At 45.2% G+C, this 16,318-nt stretch overlaps 1 protein-coding gene across 2 annotated transcripts; it reads left to right on the top strand.

Moving 5' to 3' along the window:
- The first annotated feature begins 2,694 nt into the window (after positions 1-2,694).
- Positions 2,695-14,800, top strand: ACP6 (acid phosphatase 6, lysophosphatidic). 2 transcript variants are annotated; one of them, XM_067546421.1, is made up of 10 exons: positions 2,695-2,754; positions 7,341-7,469; positions 7,558-7,688; positions 8,032-8,111; positions 9,425-9,512; positions 11,190-11,322; positions 12,300-12,400; positions 13,253-13,348; positions 13,583-13,748; positions 14,060-14,799. In XM_067546421.1, exons 1-10 carry the CDS (start codon positions 2,710-2,712, stop codon positions 14,186-14,188), a joined length of 1,098 nt encoding a protein of 365 aa, XP_067402522.1. In that variant the 5' UTR covers positions 2,695-2,709; the 3' UTR covers positions 14,189-14,799. The 2 variants fall into 2 exon arrangements, with proteins under 2 accessions (XP_067402522.1, XP_067402523.1); XM_067546422.1 differs by lacking the exon at positions 2,695-2,754 and adding an exon at positions 2,937-3,771 and having other exon boundaries at positions 14,060-14,800.
- Positions 14,801-16,318: the final 1,518 nt, after the last annotated feature.

Here is a 16,318-nt window from a genome sequence, read left to right as displayed (position 1 = left end):
CAAGACTCTTCCAAGGATGATGCTAGAAGGGGACCCACTGTCCAACAGAACTTAGATACACATAGATACAATTTGGGGGGCAGGTGTGTTCCACTCGACAAGAGTGGATTCAGGAGGCACAAAACGTGATGACGTTGGTTGGAGAGAGAGATGGATCTCGTTGTCCTCTGTTGTCTATTGTGTTTGAAGATAACAAGCTACAGGTTCTCCTTTGAGACACCCTAATGTCAGGAGGGCAGTACCCATGGCAAATTAAGAATGGAGGCAGCTGGGACTATCAGAGATTCACAACACAAAGTGCTGACCGTAGAGCTTCCAACCCCTTTATCTAAAGGGAGGGAAGACCATTCCCCTGGGCCCTAGCAGTGGTGGTTGGGGGTGGACTCATTTTGAGCCCCTCTACTCAGACCACCCTTTTAATCCTTCTTCCTTCCTTCTCTCTAGAGGTGTCTATCTACAGTGATCATTCTAACCTATTCATCAATCACCTTTACCCACTCCATTCCCAGTTATCCAATCAAATCACCACTCACCACATTGCAAATTCCTCTCTGTGCAAAGACAAGGCTTGGGACGGTTGTCTCTCCTTCTGCAATAGGCTAGTGGATGGGGAGGTGAGAGCAGCAGAATCTTTTCTCTATTTGCACCCTGGGGGGTATGGGTTTCTCCTCTTGGCAAACTGGGGGTGGGTGGGCTGCTTTTACCCAGTCCTCTCCCTGCCCGTGGATTCAGCTGTAGCATCATATATGCAGCACTCATAGACTTTAAGGATAGAAGGGACTATCAAGATCATCTAGTCTGACCACCTGCATATCATAGGCCATTACAAGCCCAAGGATGTGTTTAATTTGTTTTGAACATATTAAAAAAAGCTTACAATCTTCTAATCCCTTATTAAGACTGTCTTATTTGAGGGGGTTGGGGGTCTCACAATACAGGTATTCCTGCCAGTGAGTCATTAGGTTGTTTCTACTTCTCTCTTTTCAAATATTTAAAAGCAGAAGACCGCATACACTACTACTCTCAACCACCGGCTGCCAAGAGACATTGTTCTTATCAGTGCCACCTTTCAAAATATCTGCAACAACCTCTCACAAATCCCCTTCACCTTATATAGAGAGATCAAATAGTAGTTCTAGCTGACAACCCCATAATCCCTAATGTGGGGGGAATGTTAAATGTTGCCCTTCCAAACAAAAAAGTTAATGTCTGTTTTCTCTGCCAGGGGCACTTTCTTTGTTACATTCTCAGCAAGCAGTCTAAATCCTTTCCAGTGCTCACTATAGCCCTCCAGTGGACTGTGAAGTTATTTAATTTTATTTATTTATTTTTCAGACAATAAAACTCACTAAACTTTAGCGTCTCTCTCTGGATTCCTAACAGATCCTCCATCACATTTGAAGCCTAAGGACTGGGGGTGTGGTGGGATTTTTACATGAACATAAGGAACATGGCCTACAAAAAGGGTTACATTTGCATAGGAAAGTCTCTGTTAGTTAACACAGTTAATACCTAAAAAATTGCCCACGAGGGAGGTACCCTGGCAATTTGCCAGGCTGCCCCAAACCAGCATAAAATGGAACAACTTGCATTCATAATACGGACATGTAGATCATGGGGACGGCCAGTTTCAGCATGCAATACAATCACCCTGCCTCATCTTGGATAGAGATGGAGCACGGCATCCTGAGTTCTACTGTGGCACTAGGCCTGCATCTCAGATCAAGGTGTGCTCATATCTTTCAACTTCCTAAACACCAGAGGTGAAATCCTTGCTCTGTTTATTTAAACATGACTTTTGCTTTTGACAAATCATTAGGACTTCTGCCATTATAGGGCCACAATATTTAACCCCAAATGTGAGATAGGAGACTCCAAAAATATGTAGTGGTCACTGAAGTGTGTGGGAGGGGAGTTACAGCTCTAGAGCTGGGTGCAGATAGCGTAAGAGGTGAAGAAGTGCCTTGACACACATTTGGTAACTAGGACACGTCCACACTAGCAAAAGAGATCAATGTTAGGTAATACCAACCTACATTCAACCTCTTTTCCTAATTAAGAACTCCACCGTCTGCTGGGAAAATTAACCAACCTATACGACCACTCTTGCTCTGGAATAAGAATGTCCACACAGGGAGCTATTCTGGAATAGCTACTGTGTTTTAAAATCACACCCTACCTTAATCAAATTAGTTTTCAGGAGTAGATGAAACCTTAGACACAGCCTAGAAAGCTGAGTCCAGGTATGAAGGTTTGGGATTGGATTTGTGAGGGGACAGGGTGGGGGGTTCCTTCCTAAACATCTTGTGATGCATGGGACACTATGGGAGGGAGAAGTTTGCTGGAAGGGGTGGCGAAGGGGGATTGGGGACGGTGGGTGGTGTTTCCTGGCAGGACCTCATCTCTCTGGGGCGCACGGAAGGTCTGTCTCTTAGCCTGCCCTGAGCGGGGGCAGCTGCTCACAGCGGAGCCTGCACAGCAAAACGGAGGGAGAAAGGACAGTCGCTGCGGTGCGGCCCTTCTCTACCCCCTGCTGCTCAGAGAGAGCTGGAGCGTGCGTGGCCCAGTCCGAGCCCCAGGGTCAGGGCGCCCAGTGCCGCGCCGCGCCGCGCCTCGCCCTATGACACACCATACGGAACGAGAACTACAGGGAGCGCGACGCGTGCGCCGTGGGGGCCGCCCGGCAACAACACCAGACTCCTTCTGCGCATGCGCCTCCTCCGCAGCGCGCACGCGCCCCTCCAGCCCACACAGGTGAGCTCACCGAACGCGTCCGGGGAAAGGGATTCAAAGGCTGGGAGGTGTGGGTGGCACCACCTCCCCCCCCCCCACGCCGCGCTGTCTCCTGGGAGTTGTAGTCCTTCCGCCGGCTCCGAGCCGGGGGACATCCATATGCGGGCAGGAGGAAAACTATATTTCCCATCATTCGCCCTCAGCGGGGTGGCTCTGCGGCTGCTCTTTGCACTGTGACGGGTTGAGGTGACCGGGCCGAACTAATCAGCCCCGGCCGGCTCGCGAGCTGGTACCAGAGACCGCTCATCCCCTGCCCTGCTCCGCGTGCCGGGAACGGGAGCGAGCCCACCCCTTGGGACGGAGCCGGGCTGCCTCCCAGCTGCACCCCCCGCCGCCGGCGCTGCTGCTATTGCTACGTGACCCTTTGCACCCGTTCCGTTTCTCCCCTTGCCCTCCCACCACTCCTAGTTTGCAAATAGGTGCGCTCGGCTCGCCCCTGGCTAGTGGGGAGGGCAGCGCTGGCTCAGCCCTAGCACCTCACAGCTTCTGCTAACGCAAAGGGCGGAGGGGGCGCAGCGACCTTCTCCTTTCCCCACACTAAGGTGACCCAGACGTCCCGATATTAGGGGCTTAGACGCAACTAGATCACACCACCCCCTGGGGAGGGGGAGTCCTGTTTTTTCACACTTGCTCTCTGCTTACCCTACCCCCAAGCCGTGGTAGCCGAATTTGTGGGCTGAGGTGCGGGCTCCTTCCCCTTCCACCCGCTCCCAACGCTGGCACGGCACAAGTGGCTAATCCACAACTTGCAGCGTCTCCCAGGGAGGACAGCCCCTCTGGATGGGTCTCTGGGCTCGCGTGGGTGTCTTGGGCACCCTGGCTTTCTGTGTGCACCGGAGGAGGGAAGCCCTTGCTGAGCTGAGAAGGGACACAATTCAGTCCAGCAGTGACGGCCCTCAGCTGGAGCTGAAATTGGTGCAGGTCATTTTTCGGCATGGAGCTCGCACTCCTTTGAGACCGATCCCGAAACCAGAGCAGGTGAGGAGGCTTCTGGAAACTCTGATTACGTAAGGACACTGGCTGATCTGAGGAGCAGAGGAAGCTGCTGTTCCTATCTCAGAGGACCTGGAGAGGTGGGATCTGCAGTGACAGGGTGCACTAGAGCGGTGGAGAACAACAGTGAAGTTTTTTTTTTTAAGTTTGACTGCAAGTAAAACTGGAATCCATCTAATTTTTGTTCATAAACTGTAGTATCTACTGTACATGTAGACAATTGCAGCCAGTAGTGCTAAAATGTGAATTCTGATTTGTCCTGGTGCAGCTGATTCATAGTCCCAGACTCAGCTCTGAACTCCCTTTTTGTACTGTATTTATAAACTAGTATAGCTGATAACAGTACAATGGAAAATTCTGGACTCTGACAGATCCACTAAAGTGGCAAAATTTTAGATCTAGAATTTGGATCCTTCTAGACCCAACTATATTTTGGTTTGCAATTTTACCCTTTAATAATACCATTTACTTTCTTTGTAAATCTAATAAAAGATATCTTTATCCCCATTTAATAGATGGGGAAACTGAGGCACAAGGGGACATGACTTACCTAAGGTCTCCCTGCAGAAGAGCTAGGATTAGAAGTCAGGTCTCATGAGTCTGAGTGTATTAGGCCACATTGGGTCCTTACAAACATTACTTGCATTTAGTGTCTTGGCACTAGAAAAGTCTGTTTCCCAATGCATTATGGTGCAATAAAGACTGGGGGAAGAGGAGGGAAATCCACTGCTGAATTCACTTAATTTTTAGTTTTCTCCCCCAACTCAAAATTGGATTACTAGGTATAATGACAACTGGGGTTAAAAATAAGATGCTTACCTGTACACTGTTCTCCCTTACCTCCCTACCAGCTGTGTATTTTACATTTTGAGGAGAGGAGTGGTTATCCTTGAGGGAAGTGGCAGTGTGGTTTAGCAAGAGGAGAAGAAATGGTGAACAGGATGGGTTTGGAAAAGTGAAGATATGGCAGTCCTTTGTCTTGGGGAGCAAGATGGTTCTGGCATCCAGCACTGGGAAATGGTGCTGCCATGTGGTGGGGCTTCTGGTCTAATCTCAAGTTTTTTGTTTTGTCTCATTAAATCATTCCTAAAGCCTAGACACCCAGAAGACCAAAGTGCCTTTGCAGGGTACCCCATGTGTCTTTTTACATGTGTCTTTTGCCTTACCCTTTGGTCATTGTGCAAGTAACACTTGTAATTACTAGAGAAGGGCTTTGGACCTAAGAATTTAATGATACCATACCTCCCAAACATAGACAGTACCCTGCTTCAGAGACATTTGTACTTGCAGGGATTCAGACTCAGTGCATCTTCCTGGTTGTGGTGTCTAAATCCTATCAGAACCTTTCAATTTCCCCCCTAAACCTTAGGTTTTTAATGTCCATGTAGACAACAAATGGAGCTGTTGGGGTGGGAAGAGAGGGAGAGTCTTGTCTAGGGTTGGTCAGATCATATTTGATATCTGGTGAATTGTTGTTGTGTTCAATGCAACTGTGCATATGAGTGTTTGGTTCTAAATGTGGTTCTAATTGTGATCTAGATTGCTATCAAATGTGTGGCTTTGGTTGATAAGTTAGCAAGGGTGCCATAATGGCTGTCTTTAAAACAGGAATGAGATTGATCTCTGATTCAAATTGACTAGTACACAAATCCAGGCAGGATAAGGGTAGTCAGAATTGTTAGGATACCATCCTGGAAAAATTGCAATATTGGAAAAATAGTAATTAATTAAAGTTAGAAGCAATTAACAATACAATAAAGCCTTGCTCATTTGGTGTGACAACAGGGAGTCCCATTACCAAGCACTGATTTTTTTTTAATTAGTGAATGAACAAAATAACAAAGCTATTTCATTTCAATGTTTTCTGTTCATTTATTGTGACAGAAGTAGTTCAATTTTAATTATTTATACAACATGGCATACTAGTAAACATACTCTCTAATAATGTGTAAAAGTAATGAAGTCTTGGTAATATGAAACCTCACTACAGGAATCTGCTGTTAAATCTTTGCTGAGAAGAGGGTTCACACCATTTATTTAAATATGGGAATTAGGAAGTTGCAGTCTGGGAAGGTTCTAATGTAGTAATTTAAAACGTAGTTAATACTGAGTGCCCAAACATGTTCCACTGAAGTCAGTGTGGGTGCATAGCTGAGGGCAGAACTGGGTCTTTTGTTACTGTATAAATACACATAATTGTAATTACTAATTTAACTACATGCAAATAATAGAAAGCCACTTCCATGTACTGAGAAGCTGCTGACATCCCATCCCTTCAGCCATACTCAGTATCTGACATAAAATAGTGTTTGGCATCTGACACTCTCAAAAAGGTGTCTGTCACACTTCTAACTCAAATGGCGTCATGTTGTATGTGTGGTGATCCAACTACAATGTCTCATTTTCTCCAGACATATGTAAATACAGGTTGTTACTATAGAAGATACCTATCTGTTTAAGTGCACCAAGCTCCTGTTAGTTACAATGTTTGCCAAATGCCAGCTAGATCCAAATTTTTGCTGTCCTTTTGAACCAAGATCCCTCAGGATCCATGCCCTCTTTGTAGTGATACAATAGGTATTGCCTTCTGTTTTCTGTTGTAGGTGGTACAAATTTAGGGCTTGGAGTAAAAAATGGCTAGATCTAGGGTAATGACTTGGGTTTTTGAGGCCCTGTTTTTGTCTAAATGCATTTCATTTTTCAGGGACATTGTCACTAGAGTGTACTTTTAAATAGGGCAACCAGGATAAGACACTGGGATTTGGGAACAAAAATTGGCTAGATCCAGCTTTTACCTACTAAACTGATGGCTGTTGTGCTGAATATAGTAGAGGGAATGTAGTGTTGTTTGTAAGAAATCTGGCTGGGGGAGTCTTCAGATTCAAAAGCACATACTCCTCCTCTGGAGTCCTATCCATTAGCTGCCAGTACAGTAGCAGTAGAGATCATCCTTCTCACACTCCTTGCCTCTGAAGTGGCAAAACTGTTTATACTTGCCCACTTTAACGAAGTGCTTGACTCCCAATGCTCAGATCCAGAGAGCTGTTCCAGGGCAATGAGCACTTACTATGTAGACTGCTCCAGTGGAGCATGTACTACACTACCCCTCTTACCTGGGCATCATTGTGACTGATCCAGCTTTTCATGGATTCTGATTGGGAACTCTTGAATCTGAAAGTATTAGCTCTACCATTTAGCTCAAGAAGAAATTCAGTTTGCTGTTAGCAGTAGTAGTAGAAGGCGTGAGCTCCTGTTGTTTCTTCAGCAGCTAGCAGGGGTACAGCTGTCTCAGTGCTGGAGGTTCTCAGATGCAATACAGAGGTGATGTTCCATGTCTCAATAGCAGAGGGTCTCAAGCACCATACGTTCCAAGATGCTGTGCTATAATAGGAGATTATGGAGTCATGTACTATATATTACTGGATCCTGTCTCATATTATCACAGAGGCAGTGCAGTATGTTCCCCCATGCTTTGGTGTAGCCCAGAGTAGTTCTGATGCTATTGAAGATTATTATTTTCTACTGAAGCATTTCTCTCTTGTTTTTTGCAACAGGTGGAGTGGCATCCAACTCTGTTAGAAGTCCCTGCTCAAACCCAATTTGATTACACTGTAACTGATCTCTCTGGTGGGCCAAAACCCCCTTCCCCCTATGAAGATCAATACAAAAAGACCACACTGAAGGTGAGAGACTTTTTCCTATTGATCAGGTTCCTCTTGAGAGACTTGTATCTTTCCATGAACTGAATGTGACTGCTGTTTCTCTCTCCAGGGAGGTGTCATTGCAGGGCAGCTGACAACAGTGGGGATGCAGCAGATGTTTGCATTGGGGGAAAGGCTGAGGAGAAGCTATGTGGAGAAGATCAACTTTCTGTCTCCGGTGTTCAACCCTTCTGAGGTCTTGTGAGTTTCTGAAAATTCCTGCATCAGTCCCCCAAAGCCCCACTCTTACTTCTTGGATGAAGGCTCCCTGACTGACGTGCTCCTCCCCCAGCTTGTCAGCCTGCTCACTGCAAGCCTCTGTCCCCTCCCACATGGCCAGTACAGCTCAGTACAAGGAGGCACTAGTGCCTTTAGGTGACTCCAAGTTGCCATTTCAGTGATGCTAATGTTGACAGTGGGTATCTGGAGCTGCTGATTCATGGTGAGATTGAGGACCCATATCTAACAGGTCGTTGTTGGATGCAGCCCTGTTTACAGGCGGGAGATCATCTCACTCTTTCACAAGCTGCCTTCTCTCTTTCAGTGTCCGTTCCACTAATATTGTTCGCAATCTGGAGTCCATGCGGTGTCTGCTGGCTGGGCTGTTCCAACAGCATAAAGAAGGTTAGGGGTGGAGGTTCTGACTGATGTGCTTCCCACCTTCTTTCTACCATAGATACACTACTCACCCATCTTAGCTGCTCTGGTCACCAGATTGCTGTCTCCCCATCATGCTTCTGTTCTTCCTTCTTATGGCCCCTCCCCCCGTCCCTCTAGGACAGGGGTGGGGAACCTTTTTTCTGCGAAGGGCCTGATGGTGGTACGCGGAAGACGGCTGAGTGTCCGCCACCGAAAAGGGGCAAACGGCGGCAGGGTTTCGGCAGCGGGCACTGCCCCCCCCGCCCCCCAAACGGAACCTCACTGCCGCGAAACCGCGCCGCCGCCGAATTCCCCCCCGCCGCCAGGGCTGGACCAAAAGGTCCCGCGGGCCAGACCAAATGATTTCGTGGGCCTTATACGGCCCACAGGCTGGACGTTCCCCACCCCTGCTCTAGGATCTCCTGCCTAGTGCATGAGTTGTCAGTTCGCCTTTTGCTCTGTCTCCTGGTGGGTTTCATGTTGATGCCCATCCTTGATCATTGCCCCTGGTACCGCAAGCTCAGCTTGACTGAGCAGGGCAGCATTTCAGAAACAGGAAATGAGAAATGGAGTGTGTACCACATTAAAATTCACAAGAAATATTGTCAGGTCTGAAATGTCTCTCTAGAGAAACTGGAGCATTCTGTCCCTAAGAGTCCTGAGCCCCATTCAAAGTTTGACCATCCAGAAACACCTTCACCTGCACCCTGAAGCTCACTAATGTGAGACTAATGTCACAGGGAGCAGGTCCTAGAGATATGACTGTCTTGAGAGCATCTCATTTGCTGTTGGTCCCTGGTGTTGAATGCCCTGGCAGCAGAAAAGTGACCTACCAGCTCATAACTCTCTTGATGGGTTACAGGGAGGGATAGTTTGTGGTATACGGCAATACTAAGCTAAACAAGAAAGTCAGAGGTGGGAAATACTACATATGTACACATCATGGCTTTCAAGGCTCAGGTAAGATTCCTACAGCAATATGCTCTTTGGGGCAGAGATTGCGATTTGCTATATGTACGTCCACAGCCTGGCACACTGAGGCCCCAATCTGGATGGCCTCTCAGTAGTACCACAATGTAAATGTTGATTAGCAAAAATAGAATGTAGCAGAGCCTTGGAAGGACATGAAGACAATGGTATGAGTCTTGTTTTTCTTGCACAAAGAAATTGACATTAATGGGAGATAGTCTTGCACAAAGGCCCAGTTCTGTATTCCTGTATTTGTGAAAGCAAACCTAGTAGGAGGCAAATCCGGCTGGGCTGTGGATAACGGAATCCTCCTCTTGTCCATTCCACAGGACCCGTTACTATTGTCACGGCTGAAGCAAGCACTGAAATCCTCTACCCCAATTACCAAAACTGCCAGCGTTTGAAACACTTGAGCAGGTAATCACCAGTCATATCTCCACCATAGTGTCACATCACTGTTGTTAACTTAAAGCACCATGTTTTCATCATTCACTAATTCTTATTGCAATGGCTTAACTCCTTGTCTCTTGTGGTTATTCATTTGTTGCATAAAGTATTATCTGGGGAAAAAATTTAATGGATCTTGAAAGATCAGTTTAATCTAATCACTACAAACACTTGTGCACAAATCATAATTGTCTGGTTAAAGCTTGGCCTCACGCTAAGGTTAAGGTTGCTTGGGAGCCTTAACGCTGCAGTTCCATCCGTTAACATGTTTGGATTTGTTTTCAATTTAACCTTAACTCTGAATGTCTAGGGTGTGTATTTTGTTTTGGGATCATTACAACATCCATATAATATTTATACTCTGATTGGAGTTAAGGCTGAGCACCTGTAACAGAGTTTTTATCTGGGAATTTAAAATATTATAAAAATCTACATTAAAAGAACACTAAAGGTTGCAAAGTCAGGCACTCAAGTTAGTAAATGCCAGAATGAAGGTTGCCAGTGCTATCTAATTCTGTCCCCTTTGCATGTATGTACTGTGCTTGTCTTGGATTACATAACACACACTTTTGTCCATAGCCCAGGAAAGACTATCAGAACGAACACACACACACACACACACACACACACACACACTCACACACACACACTGAGTGCTTGGCTTTGCAACCTAGGGTGTATTTTGATGGGGTCAGGAGTAAGAAGTGGGCTTACAAGCAGGCTGGCTGCTAAAGGCAGCTCTCTGAGGCCTGAGAACATGTACACGGTAGCTGGAACATTCACAACACTCAGGAACACATGCTGAACAATTGCACATGTGCAACGTTTTGGGGGAGGATATAGGATTTTCTAGAGGACAGCAAAACACCTCCCTGACACAAAGACCTGCCAAAGTTGTAATCCCTGCTCCAGCACTGAGGTGCTAGAGCTGTTGAAAAAAATGGTCAGACTTTTAAACATTGCTAGAGCTATTTTTCCCTAATCTAATTCTGGGAAATGGCTGAAGAGTTTGCTGAAATTCCCCCACACACATTCAGCCTCAGGCAAAGATGCAACATGGACTTTCATAGCCCAACTGGTTGAAGTTTAGCAAAGTTTTAAAACAATTGAAAGTAGGGACCTATCATGGAAAGTTTTAGGCAAAGTTAACTAAGCAAAGTTCTGCATTGACCCTGTAAATACAACAAATGTAGAAGTCAGTCCAGAGTTTTTCACCACTCTTTCCTTGTGAGGAAAGCTAGGCAAAGCAGGGCTCCCTGGAGGCACAGGTGGGCTGAGTTCCAGTGTGACACAGACTATTAATTGATATGTAATCATTGCCGAGGGTGTCCTTTTCTTCTGAAATGCTTGTGTCTCCCTTAGATTTCCTCTTTGGAATTAACATCTCCCCTTCCACTCCCCCCCAGGTTAGAGTTCTAATGACAAATCTAAAGTCTTGGTATCATATCAGACACTAAGAATCTGTCACTTCTAGTGTCAGCATTCCAAACACTGGGACACCATCCAGCACTGAGCTGTTTCCATTCTCTTCCTGCTCTTGCTCCTGGAAGACAGCCCCACCCCACGAGCAGGGAGGTTCCCTTGCAGCTTTCTTGTTGCTCTTGCCAAGGTGCCTGAGGATCTAAAAAGCCTCCTTTTTCTTGACAGGGGTAAACTGGAAAGTGTCTTGTTGCAGCCGGGCATCTCTGATGATCTGAAGATGATTCAAGAGGAGATGGGGATTGAAAGTGAGAAATCTGTGGATTTTTTTCTTCTACTTGACAACCTCTTTGCTGAGCAGGTGAGGCTGGACATAATTGCAGCCATGTCATAGAAACAACCTTGGATGGTCCTATTTCAGGCCCCGATCCTGCAAGTTAATCCACAGGCACCTGCCTGTACAGCCCCTTTGGCTGGATCCAGCCCTTTAGAAAGTAACAGCATGAGGAAGATTATTTTAATATGAAATATGATTCTGCAAGGTTCAGAGCACCCTCTTCTCTCACCAGTGACAGTTGGGGGCATTTGGTTACGTAATAGAAAATGTATTTAAATGGCAAGTGTCCCTGAAATAAGTTATTCAAGAAATATTTTTCTTCCTTCAGTCAGCCTTATGAAGCTCAATAAATAATTCAACTATTGGCCTATAAATGGATATATTGCAAAGTTTGTATTTATTTACCTAGCTCTAATCAACACGCCAAGGACCAGGCCTACAGGCAGGGGGCATTTCCACCCTGCTCCTATCACAGTACACATGATCCAAAGGTACTGCCTTCCTGAGCTTTGCCTTTATTAACTTACATAGACCTTGACCTATCTTTCCTCTTGAGTTTGGCTGGTTCAGGATTTTGTCTTGCAGGACATCTGTCTCTGCCCAGAGTTCCCTATCTGAAAGAGAGAGGCTCAAAACCCTTTTTATATTTCTATCCTACACTGGCTAATAGGATTCACCTGGTCTGGCCGTCAGATTTACTCTGCATCTCCATCACAGGTCCTAAGACCACGTTCAGTGCTCTTTATGTGAGTGGAAGGTTAAGGAGAAATATGCATAAACCTTACAGCTGGTATAAGAGCCAGGTCCTTATATTAAACCCACCCAAAAAAACTGCAACACGCATCACAAGTTAGTTTCCTACTGCAAGGGCAGACCTGTGAAGTGTGCCTATTGGAAAACTTAGCCCATGAACACCTGTGTTTAGGTATGAGTGCATGTGTCATCTGTATCTGCTCTTGGGTGGCTGCATGCTGGTTGTTACACATCACACATTCTTTCAGGTACACGATTTGCCCAGCTGCCCTGTGCTGAAGAACTTCCTGAAAATGATTGAACGTAGATCCATCGATTCAATCCTTTACTGCCTGGAACACAATTCAAGGTGATGCCTCAGACCTCCAGCCCCCATCCTGAAGGGCAGTTCTGCACTTTACTAGGTTCCAGTATGTGAGGATTGGGCTGGATGAGTAAAGAAGTCCTTTTGCAAAATGTCATTCCAGACATCTGGAATCTGAATTCCACCAGGCAGTGAGTTATCCCAGTGGTGCATCACCTGTAACTCACACAACAGGGCTGTGAAGAGAGGGGCAGATACTAGTGGGAAGGGTGCACTCTAGGCCTGCAACACACAACTACTTGGGGGAAAAAAAGTCAGCTGAAACACACAGCTGAGTAACTGTTTCACAATCCTTTGTAAAAACGATGCTTATTGCCAAAGTAAACAGTATTTTTTCCTTTAAAAAAACCTTCCTTCTCTGGTGGTAGGGATGCTTTCCCCTCCTATTAGGGCAGTGGTTCTCAACCTTTCCATACTTTGACTCTGCATTAAAGTACAATGTTTCAGGATTCCCCCTTTCTTTCAAGCCATATAGAAATGGAGGGTATAGTTATGACCCCAGTACAAGTCACAAACCCTAAGTTGAGTGTGTGTATATCAGAGAAAACAAAATAGGGAAGTGAAATAAAGTATAAACCAAAGATTCTCAAACTTTTCCTTTGTTTGAGCCACCTTTTGAGAGACTATCTTGTGGATCTCTCTCCTTCCACTCACTATCATGTGGTCCCATGCCATCCAATTTGCAGTCATGTAACATCCAGTGGCAGATAAGGAAAACAGCTGTATTCAAGTCACTTCAACTGGAAACAAGAAGGAAGTGAGTTCTCTGGGTCTTCTTAGAAGTTATCTACCGAAGCAATTTTTTTTCAGGCTAATTTCCAATCCCATTTATTCTAGAGAGGTTCTCCAGATGAGTGTTGGTCCTCTTCTCTATGTACTACATGAGAATATAATGAAAGCAATGGATCCATCATCTCCTGCTTCAAAGGCCAGGTACAGGACAATATAATTGTGTCTTTAGCTGCCGTAAGTTCTGATTGGCTGCATGTGTAAAGAGCCAATTCAGTTAGAATTGTGTGTATGAGTAAAGGAACAGCTGGGTACGTAACAGTTAGCAGAGTTTTAAAAGCTAATCCACCATTAGCACAAGCATGCGCTTGGTAGATAGATATCCACAGAGAAATAAATCAAAATGTTTATTTTACTGTTCTCCCCCCCACCCACCAGAAAGCTCATTCTCTATGCTGCTCATGACGTTACCCTCATCCCTCTGTTGATGGCACTGGGTACCTTTGATCACAAGTGGCCACCCTATGCCGCAGATGTGACAGTGGAACTGTATCAGCATCAGCAATCCAAAGAATGGTTTGTACATCTGTCTTACCATGGAGAGGTAAGGATTCAGGGGAGGCTCTGCAATGCAAGTGCTAGATAGTGGGTCTTGCCACAAATTTGCAGCATACTAAGTTATGGAATGAGACAGATTTTGATTGCACTGTCACTGGGAACATGATAAAACACTCGAGCATAAGATGGATAGGTGGGAGCTAGTTATCTTTCTGGCCTGCCCCTAATTCGTGGGACCTTTCAGCAACATTTTTTAACCTCTGCCTCAACTTCACCTGTTTGAGATCATGCAAAAAGGGTTTTGGCGATACAAGAATTTGTTATTAAATGGATGTGTACTTGTTTGTCCCACTACAGGAACAAGTGGTGAGAGGATGCACAGCAGGTCTCTGCCCCCTGGAGGAATTTCTAAATGCTCTTTCACATTATGCTGTAAGTCCAGAGGAGTACAGTGTCCTTTGCTCCCAGATGGAGGAGAACCAGTAAACTAATTCATAAGTAGCATTTAAATAAAACTCAGTTCCCTACCTACAACCTTTGGTGTCTGAGTTTTTTCTTCCCTCCATCTGATGGGTCACTATGAAGGTGACTAGACCTGTTCGTGCCAGATGCAGGATCTGCAGGTCTGGTATGTAGTGCTGCTAACTCCTGCATTAGCAGCAAGAGTGTGTGTAATAAACAGGTGAACCTCACATCTGGGTAGTGCATCTGCCAGTACGAACTATCGTCAGAATACAAAGGCAGGGGAAGACTGTCTGACTATGAAGGAGGCTGAAGATAGCTAAGAAGGACAGGAGTTTGGACTGCCCTGCTGCTGTGGAGATGCTCTGTTTTCCTTTCTAACAGCAAAGGCTGGAGTATGTCAGACTTCAGCGAGAAACTGCAAAGCTGGAACTCATGCAAACTTGACACAATCAAACTGAACAGGGACTTGGAATGGTTCTCATTACAAGAAGTAATTGTCACTGTTCACACATTCTCACCTTCTAAACAATGGTTGTGAATAGGCCTCATCTACTCTAACTGAATGGACTTTGCTAACACCTACCCTCCCCATTGTTGTTCCTTACCCTTGGATGTATATATAGACCCCCTATCTGATTTCTGTTTCTTGCATCTGATGAAGTGGGTTGCAGCCCACGAAAGCTTATGACTGCAGAAATTAAATTAGTCTTTAAAATGCTACAGGTCTCTTTTTTAAATATAGACATTGCCTCCTTCCCTTATTCTTATCACAATAGCCTCTGTGCAGAGCACAGCTATCTTTCCTTCCTCATCTCACCTGCTGCTTGGGACTTAAGTATTCTAGTCCATTTAGAGCCTATGTTATCCATACAGACCTCTCCCATTTCCAAGGCATTAAAAAGGCTGCTGAACTCCATTTCTACCATCTTGCTACAGCTGGATATTCGCCTGCTTTGAGCATACTACACCAAGCCAAGATTAAATATGGGAACATGCACTCAGCAAACTCCTAGGTGAATTTGACTTCTCCATTTGTGTCAGAGAAGTCTAGTGAATTATGGCCTATGATTGCAGACTTCACAAGCTGGGCAGTGCAATGGCAGCTTGTATTCAGTAAGAGCAATCCAGGAATACACCAGTGTCTGTAGAAGTGGTGTTGATTGAAGTGGCATCACTCTTCCCTCTGTTCCTGCTACCATCGGAGAGCAGTAAGGAGACTGCATTACCAGAGATGCCATGGTTTAGTTAGTGTGTAAAACTCAGGCCCTTGATCATTTACAGCTATTAATGCTCCCATGGCACTATGCCCTCCTATCTTCGCCCACATCTGGTTATTTACATGCAGTATTCCTAAATGGCCCCTACAGTTTCACTGTGTAATATTATCCCTTCCCACCTAAAAGAGAAACACTAAATCCAGTAGTGCTGCTGTTGTGATACATTGCTGGAGGCACTATGGTAATTCCTCTCAGAAATGTGCGCTAGGCTGGACTTTCCTCTGATATTTCATTAAATTATCCCTGCCAACCACTGTTATGTGTTGACAAAATGCACAATGGGTGGAATAAATTTGAATACGTATATATCACCAGGTTCTAAATTAACTGCAATCAGTAGAAGTCAAAGAGAGCCAACAAAACATTAGTAATTTTCCATCAAATTCCTTACACCTCCTGAATATTCGTCGTCATATAAGTCAATGGTACTCCCTCATCTGGAACACCATGTTAAGCTCTAGGCACACTAGCTCAAGAATGACAGAGCAGAAAGTGTTCAGAGAAGAGCAATGGAAGTGGTTACAGGCATAAAGATGAATTATTTATGTGGAGACTGAAGTGATGTGGACTGTTTGGAAAGGAGACAGAAGAGGGGACATTAGAGGAAGTCTATGCAATAACTAAAGATAAACAGAAGGTAAAATGTAAGCTCCTTTACCCCTATCACATAAGAACAAGATACCATCCAGTGAAACTGAACAGCAACAAGTTCTGTGGAACTCACTGGCACAAGATACTCTCAAGAGCACAGGCAGATTTTAAAAAATTCAATATTTATATAGCTAGTGAAAACAGGATAACCAGGATCGGATAATGTACATTTTAGGAAGAGTATAAAAGCCGCCTACTTCAGCTCATAACCCAACCTCTTGCT

The sequence above is a fragment of the Emydura macquarii genome, unplaced genomic scaffold (assembly GCF_026122565.2).
Source record: "Emydura macquarii macquarii isolate MOO-44397 ecotype Brisbane River unplaced genomic scaffold, CSIRO-AGI_Emac_v2 contig_1119, whole genome shotgun sequence".
Lineage (NCBI taxonomy): Eukaryota > Metazoa > Chordata > Testudines > Chelidae > Emydura > Emydura macquarii.
This window is presented reverse-complemented; position numbering and strand designations above follow the sequence as displayed.